The sequence below is a fragment of the Oncorhynchus keta genome, chromosome 29, assembly GCF_023373465.1.
Source record: "Oncorhynchus keta strain PuntledgeMale-10-30-2019 chromosome 29, Oket_V2, whole genome shotgun sequence".
Lineage (NCBI taxonomy): Eukaryota > Metazoa > Chordata > Actinopteri > Salmoniformes > Salmonidae > Oncorhynchus > Oncorhynchus keta.
Genome location: NC_068449.1, coordinates 47,275,101 through 47,293,647, shown reverse-complemented (window position 1 = coordinate 47,293,647; position 18,547 = coordinate 47,275,101). Strand labels below are relative to the sequence as shown.

General features: G+C 42.5%; 3 protein-coding genes across 5 annotated transcripts in view; 2 read left to right on the top strand and 1 right to left on the bottom strand.

Annotated features, from left to right (window-relative positions):
* Window positions 1–11,776, top strand: part of LOC127913397 (gastrula zinc finger protein 5-1-like) — a 29,778-nt gene extending 18,002 nt beyond the window's left edge. The window contains exons 2-3 of the mRNA XM_052485349.1: window positions 8,763–8,893; window positions 10,443–11,776. Of these exons, the coding sequence (XP_052341309.1) occupies window positions 8,763–8,893; window positions 10,443–11,585 (1,274 nt within the window). The 3' untranslated portion in view covers window positions 11,586–11,776. The remainder of the gene's footprint in view (window positions 1–8,762; window positions 8,894–10,442) is intronic.
* The window catches only part of LOC118361903 (gastrula zinc finger protein 5-1-like), a 388,384-nt gene that overhangs the window by 170,914 nt on the left and 198,923 nt on the right, over window positions 1–18,547 (bottom strand). The gene's annotated exons all lie outside the window — the stretch shown is intronic.
* Window positions 223–3,861, top strand: LOC118361939 (zinc finger protein 112-like). Its single transcript, XM_035742174.2, has 3 exons — window positions 223–486; window positions 2,186–2,297; window positions 2,442–3,861. The coding sequence occupies exons 2-3, from the start codon at window positions 2,195–2,197 to the stop codon at window positions 3,479–3,481; spliced, it is 1,143 nt and encodes a 380-aa protein (XP_035598067.1). The 5' UTR covers window positions 223–486; window positions 2,186–2,194; the 3' UTR covers window positions 3,482–3,861.

The window sequence follows — 18,547 nt, the reverse complement described above, 5'->3', positions numbered from 1 at the left end:
ACCACACACAGCCTCACTGAGGTGAGCCCACTGTATGGTATTAGGTCAGAACCCGTATCCAAAAGGTATCTTAGAGTATGAGTGCTGCTCAGTTCCGCCTTTTAAATCATAATGAGTAAGACTAAATAGCAGGGATGCAAACTAGTCACCTTTCGTCGAAAATCGCCGTTTTGAATCATGTAGATCCGATGAGAGAAGTTTTTTTGTGGGGGGACTTGGATCACAACTGGCTGCAAGCGAACAAATGATGCGCGTTTGGAGAAATACTGTCGGAATCCAAGGCTCAGCCAATTGTTCACATAACAACAGAATGCAGCACGAGACTGAAGAGAGAAGAGACAATCAACCTGCTAGTTACAGCATCGGCTCTGGAAGGACAGCAGTAGGGTGCAACGGCAGTTTGCCAGTTAACTCACAGCAGCGCTTCCCGTGAACGATAACGAAGAGGTAGGTGAGAAGCCTGGCCACGGAGACGGGGATGAGAAGGTGATGATGAAGCGTACTTCATGAGCAGTAACCGAAAAACAACTGGCATTTGGAAAGTTTGAGCCGAGGGAGAAAGTGGTGGAACAAGTATTAGCATTGTTAAGTATCCTGCTCGCTGGATCGAATTCTCCGTTAGCGAGCCAGAGAACTGTTGAGCAACATTAGCCAACTTTGATGATCAAATCATTTAGTTTATTGTATGAAAATTAGCTGGCTAATAAAGTCAGACAGCTACCTATCTAACGTTACAACATCAGATGAGCTAACGTTAGTAACCTAAATAATTCGCTATACTATTAACTGATAACTGTTATACGACTCCTTGCGGTTCCTCAAGTTATAACGCGTTAGTTGCGTACTGGACCCTGGCAATTTGTGTGAAATGTTAACGAACAAACTATACTATATGTGAACTAATGTTTACTCTCTACAGTATGTGGTTCATTTTCAGAATGAAAGAGTTAGGTTAACATGAGGCGTTGCTTGTTAAACAAGTGGGTTCAGGGATGTGTAGCTAGAGCTGGGCCTGGTTTATGCTGGATGCCAATAGAGGTGAAAGAAACGCCACACACCGCCAGGTGTACTCTGCCTGAAAGAGATCAATTACACCAACAAAGGGTATCATGCTCTGCTGGAACATTGTAGAGCAGATGTCCACAGGAAGAAAGTGTACAATGTAATAACATTCCGTGTAGCCCACAGATATTGCTTTTGTTGTGTTGAACTTGACCGTAACACTTTTGTGTGAGTGAGGGGGGTTAATAAATGTTTTACTCAGTGAACGTTATTTTTGTACACATGTAGCCTTGTGCACTTGATGATGTCTACTATAGTGGCCACTATAATAGAGCAAAAATAGAATGCCTGTTTGTTTCATTCTATTTCTACTTTAAGATTTTTTTCCCCCAAGTCCAATATTTAGATGTGTTTGGGGTCACAAGCCTTCTATTTTAAAGGCTGTCATGGTTCAGTTGGTCTAGCATAAAGGCTTCCATGGTAACAAGGTTCTATTTTAAAGGCTGTCATTGTAACAATGACTGTTCTATTTTAAAGACTGTCATGGTAAAAGCATATTATAAAGGCTATCATGGTAACAAGCGTTCTATTATAAAGGCTTCCATGGTAACAAGCGTTCTATTTTAAAGGCTGTCATGGCTAACTGTAATATTGTATTGTTTTTTTTCTCAAGACTTGAGTGTCATTTGTTGTAAAATCTAGGCAAAAAATAACATTGGATTGCTTTCCTTACATTCTTTAGCGGTGAGTTAGGTTCACATTAACCACTTTTTATTTTATACACAGAGACTGATCATGTAGATCATATTCTTTGTTTAATTAATTAGTTAAAACCAGCATTTCCCCGAGCAGGGATTTTCTTTTGCATGTTTCAGTGCCCCCCCAAAAAATGTTACCTCACCAGTTGGCATTCCTGTATATAGGCAGGTGGGGACCTGATCCTAGATCAGCACTCTTACTCTCAGACTGTGGATACTGGCCCAGGTCTTGATGAATTTTGTTTTTAAGTGTGGGACTATGCCTTTGACTTAGCAAATCATTAAATAGTGTCAAGTAATCAAATCGACTAACACATTTGCATAGTATTCATAGCAATCCCTCATTGCCCAATCAGATGCGCCATAGCAGGGTGCTCATATCAGATTTCTTGATCCAACATCCTCTCACTCTGTATCTCTTACAGCCAGGAGACATGGAGGATGGGAAGATTGATCTGCTGGTAGTCAAAGAGGAGAGAATAGAAGACATATCCGAGAGCACTGACCTGCTGAGTGGACTAAAGATGGGGGAGCAAGGTAAGAGAGAAATACATATAGCCTCCATACAGTAATAGATCTTCAATGGGATAGTGATGCACCTGGCTATGATTTTTTTCCATAACTCCATATGTCGAGTTCTCTGCCATGTTTATGAAGTCTATTTTGTAACCTCTTCCGCAGGTGGTTGGCTAGAGGCTAACAGAGGAGTCTGGGTGTCCATCTTGGATTCCAAGACCGGTGTAGCCAAGATCCCAGGGGACGACATCACTGAGCAGGCCAGGACCAGATGCAACATAGTGGAGGTCAGCGGATGGGACAGCGTCCTCAATTCTGGGCTGGGGAACAACACTGTTAACCACAACCAGAAACAGACAGTGGAACACAAAACAACAGCTGAACTTAGTCTCCATGACAACAGACTGGCTGAGACCAAGGCGAGACGTAGATTAGGTCTGCGAGGGCGTGGAGGTGTCTGTATTCAGCTGGAGAGAACAGACACAGAGTTGGTTAGCGATGCTCCCTCCTGCTCCTATAGTTGTGATTCAGAGAGACTGATGGCGCCTCAGGTTAACCCCCAAACAGGTGCTGCCTTCAACCTGCCTTCTATAGGATCTATCAACTGGAACATGGACCCTGAGACAACACAGACACTCCCTGGCCTTCGTCCTCCTCACACTTTCCTAATGTTAAACCAGACCTCAGACAATGCCAGTGCCTCAACACTAAATGGCTACGCAAGCCCATTGACAAATGAAAGTGGTAGTAATGCTATCAGCAGATCCAGTGGCAAAGAGAAGCGCTTCCTGTGTTCGTTCTGTGGGAAAGCCTTCAGTTTCCCCAAACAGGTGGAGATCCACCAGAGGATGCACACGGGGGAGAAACCATTCAGCTGCCATCTGTGCCGGGCTAGTTTCTCCCACTCGTCCAGCCTGAAAAGGCACCAGATGGTCCACACAGGGGTGAAACCCTTCAGCTGTACCCAGTGTAACATGCGCTTCGCCCAAGCTGGTGACCTGAAGAGGCACCAGAGGGTCCACACAGGGGAGAAACCCTTCAGCTGCCCCCAGTGTGAGAAGAGGTTCACCCGTCAGAACCAGCTGAAGATGCACCTGAAGGTCCACACAGGAGAAAGGCCATTTTCCAATACGCACTGCAGGAAGAGGTTCTCAGAGAGGAGCTACCTCAGGATACACCAGCAGAAAAACCATTCCACTCTATAACATTGAAAGTAACCATTCCTCTGGATATCTTCTGATGTGTTGATCAAACCTTGCAATAAAGACAAAGATACATTTTCATTGTTGTCAGCAGAAAAGACCCACAGATGCAGATTTCAGTGTTGAATATTCTTTGGGAGAATATTTCATCCAGACATTGTGTGATATATATGCCTAAAAAGCCTGCATAGTGTTTTTAATGTGTAGGCTATGTGATTTTCACAAATACCTATTTCATTACTTCCATTCAACTACCCCCCCACCCCCATACACTTTTAATGAGAAAGTGAATGCAGTTTATCAAGTTCATGCAGTTTTAGTTGTTTGGGTTTTCATATGGCCTATTTAAAACTGGTTTGTGTTTAATAAACACTGACTTTTCAGTCTGACTTTTATTGACACTCCCTGAAGACGGTGTACAAAACATTATGAACACCTGCTCTGTCCATGACAGACTGACCAGGTGAAAGCTATGATCCCTTATTGATGTCACCTGTTAAATCCACTTCAATCAGTACAGATAAAGGGGAGGAGACCGGGTAAAGATGCATTTTTAAGCCTTGAAACAATTTAGACATGGATTGTGTATGTGCGCCATTCAGAGGGTGAATGTGAAAGATAAAATATTTAAATGTGTTTGTACAAGGTATGGTAGTAGATGAAGCATTGAGCATTTCCAGCCAGTTGTGTCCAAAATAGGTTCATTACTCAAGGCTTTGATTAACACAGTGTACACTAGTGGCACCTGCTGATGAAAAGCATTTAGAACAGCCAAATTATTATAGATGACGTCGCACAGGGTAGCCTTTTTGTCTTCTACAGAAGCCAATACCAAACCAATCAGGTGGCTAATCGACAAAACGAAACGTTTCGGACGTCATTGATCACGTGCATCTGATAAAATTATACAAGCATCGGCACACTGCTTCGATGTAAACTGCTAAGCGATTTCGACGCATGCCTCAGAGCTCTGGTATCAAACGTAGCATCACGAGTAGTAGGCGCCATCCAGCCAACCTGACACAGCAGTGGGAAGCATTGGAGTCAACATGGCTCAGCATCTCTGTGGAACACTTCCGATGCCTTGTAGAGTCCATGCCCCGATGAATTGAGGCTGTACTGAGGGCAAAAAGGGGTGCAACTCAATATTCTGAAGGTTTTCCTAATATTTTCTACACTCAGTGTACAACACATCTTTCACCCTATTCTGCATACACACAACAGTGCATTATAACCAATATACACTTACTAAATATACCCACACTAACAAACACCTACTCTATGTGAAGGGAGTCCGTATGCTGCTAACAGCTTAGCTTCCTCCACTGTTTGACTGCCCCATACTGAGCTTGAACCAGTGATCCTCTGCAACACTCATGACCGCCCTCCTTGACAGCGTGCAAAACTACTTCGCCCTACAACAGGTACCTCTTGAATGGCTCCATCGGCAACATTTCAAGCTAGCTATGGAGTGAGTTTACGGTACGTTCATAACTCGGTTACATGTACACTTCAAAATAGTTTAGTCAGGCTCGTCTGATGATGACTTTTGACTTATCATAGCTGACTCATATTTATCCACACCATCATATTTACGTCCAACATGATGGGTTTAACATCAATGAAGTAATTATGTAACTACAGCGTTTATGTAGTTGGGATGGGAAACACTGTTGAAAAAGTGTTTATTATCTGTGTGTATGTACCTGAGGGAGTGTATGTCTGTGTAATCTGTTTCACCTGTCTCTTCCAGGAGGAGGAGGGTTCAGAGGTGCTGCTGGTGAAGCAGGAGGGTTGTGAGGAGGGTCTGGGGAACCCTGAGGGGACCATGGTCATGGAGGACAACCACACTACACCTCGTCTGAATCCACAGAGTAACCAACTGAGCAGCACACAGACCACACACAGTGTCACTGAGGTTTAGTCCACTGTCAACTACATGAATGGTATTAGGTCAGAGCCAGTACAGTATAGGCAGGTGGGGATCCTAGATCAGCGCTCTTACTCTGAGACTATGGATAAAGGCCCAGATCAAACCCTTGAATGAGTAGGTGTGTCCAAACTTTTGACTGGTACTGTGTAGTATGATGAGGCAGAGTAGATGATATGGTTGGTGGGATGGTGTCTGTAAAAATGCTTCACTGATGTAAAGTGACAACCCTGTCCTGTTGTTTGATGCTGGTGTTTTATGAGGAAAGTATATTGCTTTACTTCTTGTTTACTTGGCATGAAGTAGTGAAGTTGTGTGTAATTTAATGTTTAACCTTTTCCAAAGTATTCTTACATTCATTTTATCAATTCGAGGGTACCAGATTTACAAATGATTGTGTTACCATAGTGAGAAAATGTATACTTCTTGTTACATATCATTTTGTGAAATCAAAGTACTGTACTTCAAGTCCAGAAGGATAGAGTATGACCATTTTGTTGAAATTAAATAAAAAATCTAATCTGTGCTGATTTATTTAAAAAAAAGCTATATTAATCTGAGGGACTGAGTTTCCCTTATCTCAGGTGAACCAAAACATTATACAATGCTCAAAAAAAAGGGAACACTAAAATAACACATCCTAGATCTGAATTAATGAAATATTCTTATTAAATACTTTTTCCCTTACATAGTTGAATGTGATGACAACAAAATCACACAAATTATCAATGGAAATCAAATTTATCAACCCATGGAGGTCTGGATTTGGAGTCACACTCAAAATTAAAGCGGAAAACTACACTACAGGCTGATTCAACTTTGATGTAATGTCCTTAAAACAAGTCCAAATGAGGCTCAGTAGTGTGTGTGGCCTCCACGTGCCTGTATGACCTCCCTACAACGCCTGGGCATGCTCCTGATGAGATGGCGGATGGTCGCCTGAGGGATCTCCTCCCAGACCTGGACTAAAGCATCCGCCAACTCCTGGACAGTCTGCAACGTGACGTTGGTGGATGGAGCGAGACATGATGTCCCAGATGTGCTCAATTGGATTCAGGTCTGGGGAACGGGCGGGCCAGTCCATAGCATCAATGCCTTCCTCTTGCAGGAACTGCTGACACACTCCATTCACATGAGGTCTAGCATTGTCTTGCATTAGGAGGAACCCAGGGCCAACCGCACCAGCATATGGTCTCACAAGGGGTCTGAGGATCTCCTCTCGGTACCTAATGGCAGTCAGGCTACCTCTGGCGAGCACATGGAGGGCTGTGCGGCCCCCCAAAGAAATGCCACCCCACACCATGACTGACCCACCGCCAAACCGGTCATGTTGGAGGATGTTGCAGGCAGCAGAACGTTCTCCACGGCGTCTCCAGACTGTCACGTCTGTCACGTGCTCAGTGTGAACCTGCTTTCATCTGTGAAGAACACAGGGTGCCAGTGGCGAATTTGCCAATCTTGGTGTTCTCTGGCAAATGCCAAACGTCCTGCATAGTGTTGGGCTGTAAGGACAACCCCCACCTGTGGATGTCGGGTCCTCATATCACCCTCTTGGAGTCTGTTTCTGACCATTTGAGCAGACACATGCACATTTGTGGCCTGCTGGAGGTCATTTTGCAGGGCTCTGGCAGTGCTCCTCCTGCTCCTCCTTGCACAAAGGCAGAGGTAGTGGTCCTGCTGCTGGGTTGTTGCCCTCCTACGGCCTCCTCCACGTCTCCTGATGTACTGGCCTGTCTCCTGGTAGCGCCTCCATGCTCTGGACACTACGCTGACAGACACAGCAAACCTTCTTGCCACAGCTCGCATTGATGTACCATCCTGGATGAGCTGCACTACCTGAGCAACTTGTGTGGGTTGTAGACTCCGTCTCATGCTACCACTAGAGTGAAAGCACCGCCAGCATTCAAAAGTGACCAAAACATCAGCCAGGAAGCATAGGAACTGAGAAGTGGTCTGTGGTCACCACCTGCAGAACCACTCCTTTATTGGGGGTGTCTTGCTAATTGCCTATAATTTCCACCTGTTGTCTATTCCATTTGCACAACATCATGTGACATTTACTGTCAATCAGTGTTGCTTCCTAAGTGGACAGTTTGATTTCACAGAAGTGTGAGTGACTTGGAGTTACATCGTGTTGTTTAAGTGTTCCCTTTATTTTTTTTGAGCAGTGTATTTTTGTTCAGTATAAAAACCAGTACCGCGTTTCAAAGAGCGGTGCGTGTACCTTTTTCATTTAACCACAACCTTTGAGCTATGACGCCAACCAATAAGATAATTTCCTTTCAAGTGTAAACGGAAGTAAACAGTGACCAAGATCAATTTCCATGTTAGCGTTTTTATTGTTGTTATTTAGACGTTTATTAACACGCTGGAACAGAAAATATCACAAACCTACCACAGGCAGTGTGTAATTCGCGTTGGAGACAGGACTTCGTTTATATGTTATCTACGTAACGCTAGCTTGCTAGTTGATAACGTTAGCTAACGATGGCTAACTGCATGGTTTTTCACACTCAAATAGCTTCCATCATGGAGGTGCTAGCGAATGCAGCCGTGGCAGAGATCTGTAAACTCATAGACGACGAACATGCAGTGTTTAGTTTGGAAATAACTAAAAGCCAGACAGCAAACAGGGCATTGCAGAAGAAACTACAGCTACTCGAACTGAAGGTATCACGGGAGCGCGTCCTCGCCAGTCGTCCCAGTCGTGTCAAGATCCTCGACCGATACAGAGGAATGGCAAGAGGTACATTTAGCAGAATACCCCACTTGGGTTCTTGACAGCTTGATCAGTTCTTGGATAATAAGCAACAATTCCCCTTATTACTTAGCCATCTTGCGTAAAGACACAATATGATATTCTAACCAGATGTTTGTTTATTGTATTTAATGAAAAAAATGGATACATAATACATCAATCAATAAATAGTATATCAAGAAGTTATGAGAAATGTTACCTTACATCCTTGCCAATTCTAGACTGTGTCAATAGTGTACAATATACTGTTGAGCATTCACGGTAGCTAATCTAACCACTAGAGCCCGACCGATATTGGTATCAGTGGATAATTGAAACTTACCGATATTGAAAAAGGTAATCTGATGCTTATCTGAACAATTGCGGCCATTCTTACGTATAATGTCACAATATAAGAAATCAACATTTGATGTAGTTATTGGACAGCAATTTTTGAAAATATTATACTTTAATTTTCCACTGTAACAGTATATCGGTAGATACATCTGTATCGTTACGTTTTGTCACCCCAATACAGGAATCAGTATTGGACAAAAAAAACAACATATCGGTCAGGCTCTACTAAGCACCTCTTTTCCCCCCAATAACTCTCTCAGGTGAAGGACATCTCACTGGAGGCCACAGGAGCTTTGTGAAGCCAGCGGTACACAATACATGGAGAGATGACCAACCAATCACTGTTGATGAGGGGAGTGGAACCTCAATCCAGCATGTTATTTTGATAGAGGTTAGTGTAATAGAGTTGCCTAAAACTTGTTACTTTGTAAAGCAAATGTGGCCAGTTTATTTCAAAAAGGCTACCCTCAGCTAGGGATGGGCATAGTTATTCGAATATCCAAACTGTTACTATTCGATTACTAGGGAGAGTATTCATTTTTCTCTAATTAAATAATGATCTATGTGACACTGCTACATAGCCTACAAGGATAGACCATTACATTACTTTTTTAAAATAAAAGTTTGACAGTTTTCATTTAAAAAAAGGCACCGGTAGCCCACATACGTTTCACACTGGTGTAGCTTATTGTCGGTCAATCAAGAGGAACCATGTGTAGCAAGTGAAGTGGGAGCTTTCTAATCAATGCTAAATGGAATTAAAGTTACAGAATTAAGTTGGCTACAATGATCAACCAACAGGTAGGCTGTTTCATATGAACGGAGTTGAAGACAAGGGAGGGAAGCCCAGCAAAATAGCCTCAGCCTTGCTACTGTAGCTAGCTAGCGTCTTTACAACAATGCAGTCAAGACATGCATGACAGAAACTATGGCAGCAACAGGTTCGTCTAACTAGCGTGAGTTGGTTTGGCTACTTTCTCCCTCCGTGCTACACACATTTGCCCCTGCTCCTCTCTAAACCCTCCCCCACCCTTAGTGTAGAGCACCTTCTCTCTCAAATCTTCATTGAAGTAAAACATTTTTTAAATACATTCTTTAAAACACAAAAACATCATGATATTATTTAAATAGTGAAATCATTTCAAATGCCCAATGCTACTCACTTGCTTACATGTTGTTGTAAATAAATATCACATGGGAGCATGAGCAGCAGTGTGCTGTGTTTTCCTTTCTGTTTTCCATGAGTTTGCCTTCAACTCCAGGACCTGCGGAAAGTATCTGGATGTGCGTATGTTCTTTTTTATTTATTTTATTTTAGCTTTATTTAAACAGACAAGTCAGTTAAGAACACATTCTTATTTACAATGATGGCCTAGGAACAGTAGGTTAATTGCTTTGTTCAGGGGCAGAACGACATATTTTTACCTTGACAGCTCAGGGATTCGATCTAGCAACCTTTTGGTTACTGGCTTTTGTACAGCTACATTTACCTGTCATAGCCTTCAGAGACCCGGAAAAAAACGTTTGGACATAAAAATTGGTAGTGAATATGAACAGAGAACATTTATTAAAAAGCTCTTGTTTAGATCTTATTTAGTGTGAAAATTATTCCACTGCTCTGAAAACTCAAACTATTCTTGAGATATTTACCTATTAGAAAATATTGAATATCAAACTCTCAAAAATAATTACACACAAGAAAAAATTATGAAGGTGACACCGCTACACGTGATAATTGAAAAGCCCAAAATGTCCTCTCATAGGTACAACAGGACCTAACACAGTGGCATGTATGGCCTTAGATATACGGATCAAAAACTAATGTCCATTAAAGAACACAAAAATGAATTGCTGGGTCTCAGGAGGATATAGGAGCTTGTGCGACTTCCCTATGACATTGTTATCCAATTCAACTTATGTACCACCCCTCTTCTCGTCAGTCTGCAGAGGCTGCAGGTCCTGGAGGATCGTCTCTGGTCAAGCAGGAGAAGACTGAAAGAACGGCTCCTGTAGCCACAGAGAACCCCATCACCGCCCCAGGGCTGCCCAGGACACGATGCAGCATCGGGTCAGTGGAATACCGAACGTCGTCAGAGATGGACTCTGAGACTTTAACTGAAACCCACAGACTCTTGCAGACAGGATATGACCACAGATCAGATCCAGAGAGACTGGGCTGTCCTCCAGCTCCAGGCTCAGAGTACTTACCTGTATTTCACCAGAGCCAGAGGATGGTTCATTGCCGTGGAGACGGTGATGATAATGCGCTAGACACTGGCGGTGATGACCTGTCTTGTTCTTACGTGACAGAAATGGACGCTGGCAACATATCCTTGGGCTTAGAGAGACAGACTGATCTGTCTAGAGGGGACTGGAACCAGTACAGTAGTAGTGTATACTCTGAAGGGTGCCAAGACAAGAAAGTGGAGGTTATAGTGGTAGATGAAGTGACTGTGAAAGTGGAGGGCGACGCTCCTCCCACATGGAATGCAGATAGTCATCTAGGAGACGGACAGTCCCAGGGCAGAGATTCCTTAGATTACAGGGAAAGCTTAGAGACCAATCCAAATGTTGCGACCCACTCTCCTTTACATTCGCCCAGGGATCGCGACCCAGTGTCCACGTCAGTGGGGCCTTGCGATTCACAAGTCCTTTTCGATCAGGTATTGAACTCAAACGAGAAGGCTAGAGACCAGGCTCAGGGAGGGGGAGCCACATCAGGCAATAGTAAAGAGAAATGGTTCCTATGCATGTTCTGTAACAAAGGCTTCAGCTGCCTCCAGAAGGTGGAAATCCATCAGAGGGTCCACACAGGGGTGAAACCCTACAGCTGTAGCCAGTGTGAGAAGAGGTTCTCCCAGACTCGTGACCTGAAGAGGCACCAGAGGGTCCACACAGGGGAGAAACCTTACAGCTGCCCCCAGTGTGAGAAGAGGTTCTCCCGCCAGGACAATCTGAAGATACACCTGAAGGTCCACACGGGAGAGAGGCAGTTCGCCTGTACGCAATGCGGGAAGAAGTTCACAGAAAGAAGCTACCTCAGGATACACCAGCAGAAAAACCATCCCACTCTATTAACATAAAATTGTAACCATTCCACTTGATAACTTCTGAAGTTTAGATCAAAACCTGCATTAAAGGGTAGGTAAGCATAAAAATTCAACTAAATGTAACATATGGAATTGCATTAGTATACGCATCAAAAGTCCAAATGCAAAGTTACCTCACTTTTCTATTTTTCAAGTTGTTACATAAAACCTATCAGAATGCCGAAGTCATGCCGGAAGTTGTTTTTGCGCGGTGTGACGTAATATGGAGGCCCCAGGCAAGCCACCCTATTCTCCTAAACTCCAACAGAAATAACTAAACCATATAATTTACACTCATGACTACTGGTTTCAATTACATTTGAAACCAGTAGTCATCAGCCAGATTACAAGCAAATACTTTGAATGTGTTACAAATCAGCTTGCAAGGTTGCTAGCCAACTAGCCTGCTAACATCGGTAGTGTAAAGTACTTAAGTAAAACTACTTTAAAGTACTACTTAGGTAGTTTTTGGGGTATCTTTACTTTACATTTTTTACTTCACTATATTCCTAAAGAAAATAATGTACTTTTTACTCCAAACATCTTCACTGACACCCAAAAGTACTTGTTACATTTTGAAGGCTTAGCAGGACAGGAAAATGGTCCAATTCACGCACTTATCAAGAGAACATCCCTGGTCATCCCTACTGCCTCTGATCTGGTGGACTCACTAAAAACGAATGCTTTGTTTGTGAATTATGTCTTATAGAGAGTGCCCCTGGCTATCTGTAAATTTTAAAAACAAGAAAAATGTGCAGTCTGGTTTGCTTAATATAAGGAATTTGAAATTATTTATACTTTTACTTTGGTACTTAAATAGATTTTAGCAATTACATTTACTTTTTATACTTAAGTATATTTAAAACCAAATACTTGGACTTTTACTCAGTATTTTACTGACTTTCACATTAATATAGACCACAGTTTTGGAAAAATGTAATGCCATCTAACCGGCTATCAAATCATGTTACCAGTACATGCAGCATGGGAGGGCCATCCTCCTCAGTGAAATTTCATAAAAAATAAAAAGTGAAACATTAAAAAGTATTTTTTTTTCAGATAAAATTATACTAATTATATTCATGTCATCAAATAATTAATTAAAACACAGTTTTAAAATGAAGGTCTTTTGTAACCTCAACAGCACTTTCTGGGGAAGAACCATGGTGTAGCCGGAGGACAGCTAGTTTCCGTTTTCCTCTGGCTAGATTGACTTAAATACCCCCCTTCCATAGACCGACATGGTAATTATGAACACTTCCAGAGGATGACCTCCAACCAATCAAAGATTTTGCAGTATGTACTGACATCTTATCCATCCAATCATAGGATTATGATCAGAGAATGAACCTAGTGTGTTGTATTGGTTGTGCTGCAGAGCATTCTGGGGGGTTCTGTGTGTCGAGAAGCTTGGTGACATTATTGGATAGAGATCGAGAGTAAAAAGGGATAGCAAGGCCAATTGAAATAACTTTCATTAACTGGACAATAATACAGTTCTAAAACCAAGAAAACAATTTCAAATCTACCTCCTTCTCCTGTAATTTGAAAAAATGAATTTGAATTGAATAATATCAAACTTCAGAAGCAAGTAGCAGTAGCTACAGTGCCTTGCGAAAGTATTCGGCCCCCTTGAACTTTGCGACCTTTTGCCACATTTCAGGCTTCATACATAAAGATATAAAACTGTATTTTTTTGTGAAGAATCAACAACAAGTGGGACTCAATCATGAAGTGGAACGACATTTATTGGATATTTCAAACTTTTTTAACAAATCAAAAACTGACAAATTGGGCGTGCAAAATTATTCAGCCCCTTTACTTTCAGTGCAGCAAACTCTCTCCAGAAGTTCAGTGAGGATCTCTGAATGATCCAATGTTGACCTAAATGACTAATGATGATAAATACAATCCACCTGTGTGTAATCAAGTCTCCGTATAAATGCACCTGCACTGTGATAGTCTCAGAGATCCGTTAAAAGCGCAGAGAGCATCATGAAGAACAAGGAACACCAGGCAGGTCCGAGATACTGTTGTGAAGAAGTTTAAAGCCGGATTTGGATACAAAAAGATTTCCCAAGCTTTAAATATCCCAAGGAGCACTGTGCAAGCGATAATATTGAAATGGAAGGAGTATCAGACCACTGCAAATCTACCAAGACCTGGCCGTCCCTCTAAACTTTCAGCTCATACAAGGAGAAGACTGATCAGAGATGCAGCCAAGAGGCCCATGATCACTATGGATGAACTGCAGAGATCTACAGCTGAGGTGGGAGACTCTGTCCATAGGACAACAATCAGTCATATATTATACAAATCTGGCCTTTATGGAGGAGTGGCAAGAAGAAAGCCATTTCTTAAAGATATCCATAAAAAGTGTCATTTAAAGTTTGCCACAAGCCACCTGGGAGACACACCAAACATGTGGAAGAAGGTGCTCTGGTCAGATGAAACCAAAATTGAACTTTTTGGCAACAATGCAAAACGTTATGTTTGGCGTAAAAGCAACACAGCCCATCACCCTGAACACACCATCCCCACTGTCAAACATGGTGGTGGCAGCATCATGGGTTGGGCCTGCTTTTCTTCAGCAGGGACAGGGAAGACGGTTAAAATTGATGGGAAGATGGATGGAGCCAAATACAGGACCATTCTGGAAGAACCTGATGGAGTCTGCAAAAGACCTGAGACTGGGATGGAGATTTGTCTTCCAACAAGACAATGATCCAAAACATAAAGCAAAATCTACAATGGAATGGTTCAAAAATAAACATATCCAGGTGTTAGAATGGCCAAGTCAAAGTCCAGACCTGAATCCAATCGAGAATCTGTGGAATGAACTGAAAACTGCTGTTCACAAATGCTATCCATCCAACCTCACTGAGCTCGAGCTGTTTTGCAAGGAGGAATGGGAAAAAAGTTCAGTCTCTCGATGTGCAGAACTGATAGAGACATACCCCAAGCGACTTACAGCTATAATCGCAGAAAAAGGTGGCGCTACAAAGTATTAACTTAAGGGGGCTGAATAATTTTGCACGCCCAATTTCAGTTTTTGATTTGTTAAAAAAGTTTGAAATATCCAATAAATGTCGTTCCACTTCATGATTGTGTCCCACTAGTTGTTGATTCTTCACAAAAAAATACAGTTTTATATCTTTGTTTGAAGCCTGAAATGTGGCAAAAGGTTGCAAAGTTCAAGGGGGCCGAATACTTTCGCAAGGCACTGTAACTAGCTACCAGCACAAGCATGCAGTTTTCGTCAGCAGAATGGCTAACGCTGCCGAAAATGTTGTGGACTTTTTGTTGAAGAACCACTTTCGTTCTCTGGGGTACACTGAAAAGGTGCGAATTAAAACAAAGGGTCGACCTCTGCCTGAGAACAGTTTCATGAAGAAGGATGAAAAGGTGAGGGCGTTCAATACCAATTCGTATCAAAAGTGCAGCAGATTAACAGAGAGGGAGCCTTCCATCAAGCCACCTGTATTGCTGACCTTGCCTGCTTTTTGGAAAGTCAGAGCCTTGTGCGAAAGGGGGTACAGTGACCTGAAGAAAATCAATCAAATGTATTTATAAAGCCCTTTTTACATCAGCCGATGTCACAAAGAGCTATACAGAAACCCAGCCTAAAACTCCAAACAGCAAGCAATGCAGATGTAGAAGCACGGGGGCTAGGAAAAACTTCCTAGAAAGGCAGGAACCTAGGAAGAAACCTAGAGAGGAACCAGGCTCTGAGGGGTGGCCAGTCCTCTTCTGGCTGTGCCGGGTGGAGATTATAACAGTACATAGCCAAGATGTTCAAACTTTCATAGATGACCAGCAGGGTCAAATAAAATCACAGTGGTTGTAGAGGGTGCAATGAGGTCATCGCCTCAGAAGTAAATGTCAGTTGGCTTTTCATAGCAGAGCATTCAGAGTTGGAGACAGCAGGTGCGGTAGAGAGAGAGTCGAAAACAGCACATCCGGGACAAGTTGGCATGTCCGGTGAACAGGTCAGGGTTCCATAGACACAGGCAGAACAGTTGAAACTGGAGCAGCAGCATGACCAGGTGGAACCGGGAACAGCAAGGAGTCATCAGGCCAGGTAGTCCTGAGGTATGGTCCTTGGGCTCAGGTCCTCTGAGAGAAGAAAAAGAGAGAATTAGAGGGAGCATACTTAAATTCAGGGCTTGGGTATTTTCTGTATACCTGGAAGCTACTTTCTTATGACAAATGTTTTTTTTTTTTTTACAGGTGCGACTGCATCTAGGGTATTACGCAAGGTTTAATGAAGTTCCTCAGTTAGGTGGTTAACCGATTGTTGTACTCCGATATCCTTGGGTAGGTGGAGGGACTCTGGAAGGGCATCTAGAAATCTTTGGGTTGTCCGAGAATTTATAGCACTGCTTTTGATGATCCTTGGTTGGGGTCTGAGCACGTTATTTGTTGCAATTGCAAACGTAATAAAATGGTGGTCCGATAGTCCAGGATTATGAGGAAAAATATTAAGATCCACAATATTTATTCCACAGGACAAAACTATGTCCAGATTATGACTGTGGCAGTGAGTAGGTCCGGAGACATGTTGGACAAAACCCACTTAGTCGATGATGGCTCCGAAAGCCTTTTGGAGTGGGTCTGTGAATATTAAAGTCACCAAAAATGTGAATAATTTCTGCCATGACTACAAGGTCCGATAGGAATTCAGGGAACACTGTATATGGCCCAGGAGGCCTGTAAACAGTAGCTATAAAAAGTGATTGAATAGGCTGCATCGATTTCATGACTAGAAGCTCAATTTTTGTAAATAGAAATTTGTTATAGTAAATGTTAGCAACACCTCTGCCTTTGCGGGATGCGCAGGGGATATGGTCACAAGTGTAACCAGGAGGAGAGGCCTCATTTAACACAGTAAATGAAATCAGGCTTAAGCCATGTTTCAGTCAGGCCAATCGCATCAAGATTATGATCAGTTCATTGACTATAATTGCCTTGGAAGTGAGGGATCTAAAAATTAAGTAGCCCTATTTTGAGATATCACAATCTCTTTCAATAATGACAGGAATGGAGGTCTTTATTCCAGTGAAATTGCTAAAGCGAACACCGCCATATTTAGTTCTGCCCAACCTAGATTGAGGCACAGACACGGTCGCAATGGGGATATGACTACAGACTGTGCTAGTGGCAGACTCCACTAAACTAACCCTATCTCATCAATCATTCAGCCAAACGCCATAACAAAAGCAGGGAGCATAAACATGCCCACATCAGATTTAAGCTTCTGGGAAAAAGCTGCATCGATTATGTAATGGACGTAGGACTGCGTATTCAAACTGCGCAACACAACGAGAAAGTAAGAAGAAACAGAGACGGTATCAAGCTGCTTATAGACACATTTTTGGGCATTGTTAGGGTTGCGTCAATCGAATCTGGTATCAGGATAAATATGACAATGAGTCACCGATTGTATACTATGTACTTTTTATTAGCTCAGCAATAAGTGGTAAATGCGATTTTCGTATATACGGGCTCTCTGTCCCACCTCGCAGGGCAAACAGAGAACTGGCCAACACCCTAAAGGTATCTTCTTTAATACTCTGACAGAAGTAGTTCCTGCTTCCGAGCTGGCCTGTCAGAGTAGAGGTCAAGTGTGGTTTAAACTTACTCAACCTATCGTTGATTGTTGGCGCACGAGCTGGTCCCAGCCCCCGGGTGCTCCAGTTGATAGATGTAACTGTTGCTGTGTAGAGTATCTATGCGCTCATACCCTAGATACTGTTATCACATATCTGGTTTCTGTTATTGCTAAGTGTGAGCGTACCAAGTAGTTAGGCGTCACTCTAAAGCGGGAAGGTGGAATAAACGAGTCAGGAGTAGGTTTTTCTGATTGAACACGGTTCTCTATTGAGGGTATTTTGTCAACAAAAAAACATTCTAACATAATCAATGAAAAATCTTCCAAGGAAAAACACACATCTTCTTCTCCAGATAAAACAAGAACACAATAGGATAATCTTTAAACTACAACAAACATAAATCACGGGTTTGTCACCGTCTTAGTGGTTCTTTCAGCACAACTTCTCTCTCTCAGTGGCCATCTTCCAGAGATAGTTTCCCCACTCTCTGCTGGTTCCATTCTCTCTTTTTTATAGGGGAAGGAGAGTATCTCATTAGTACCGTCAGCTGTGCTTAATTGACTGGTTACCTTGTCTCCCATGCTTTGTTGGGCTACTATCCATGAGCCCAGCCTGCCCTCTAGTGGTCCTTCCACGTAAGTCTGTGGTTTGCTACACTACGTTCTGTATGTGTCCCCCTCAACTCATTGCATAGTTCCTGTCTTCATGTTATTCTGTATTTTTCCATCACGAGAAAGGCCCATGGCCCTGAAACTGTTAACGATGTCTCAAGTCAGCTATGTTGCATAACACATACACCCACGCAAGCCAACAGAAAATAATATTCTATCACATATTATATGGTAATGGGCTTTTAATGTGTAACACAGAACCTCACAGCATGCAATAATTGGCTGTTTAGAGAACAGGAAGAGAGGGAAAGTTCCGCTAACAAGAGAAACTACTTGCAGAGGTAATTGCACGTTACGATACTTTACCTGCTTCACATATGGAACTTTCGACTGTATTTTCTGAGATGTCGTAATCCATTCAGAATATGTTGATAGCTTCCATCACATAATACCTTAAGTGTGATTAAAGAGAGAGGTTGACGCGGCACATTTGTATTATGCTCGCTCAAGTAGGCTTTCCACTTTCCTTCTGTATTTATTTAGCAAAGGTGATAGATAACACAATCACTTTGGACAGACAAGCAATAACTCATTACATACATGTTGCAGCAGCCTAGGCTGCACCTAAACAGAGATTGGACATGCTGTATGGGATGATAGTGATGACATGCGAATTAATGTTATTAGGCCTACAGTTGCATAAGCCCTGTGAGTTCTATTGTCTATCAGTGGT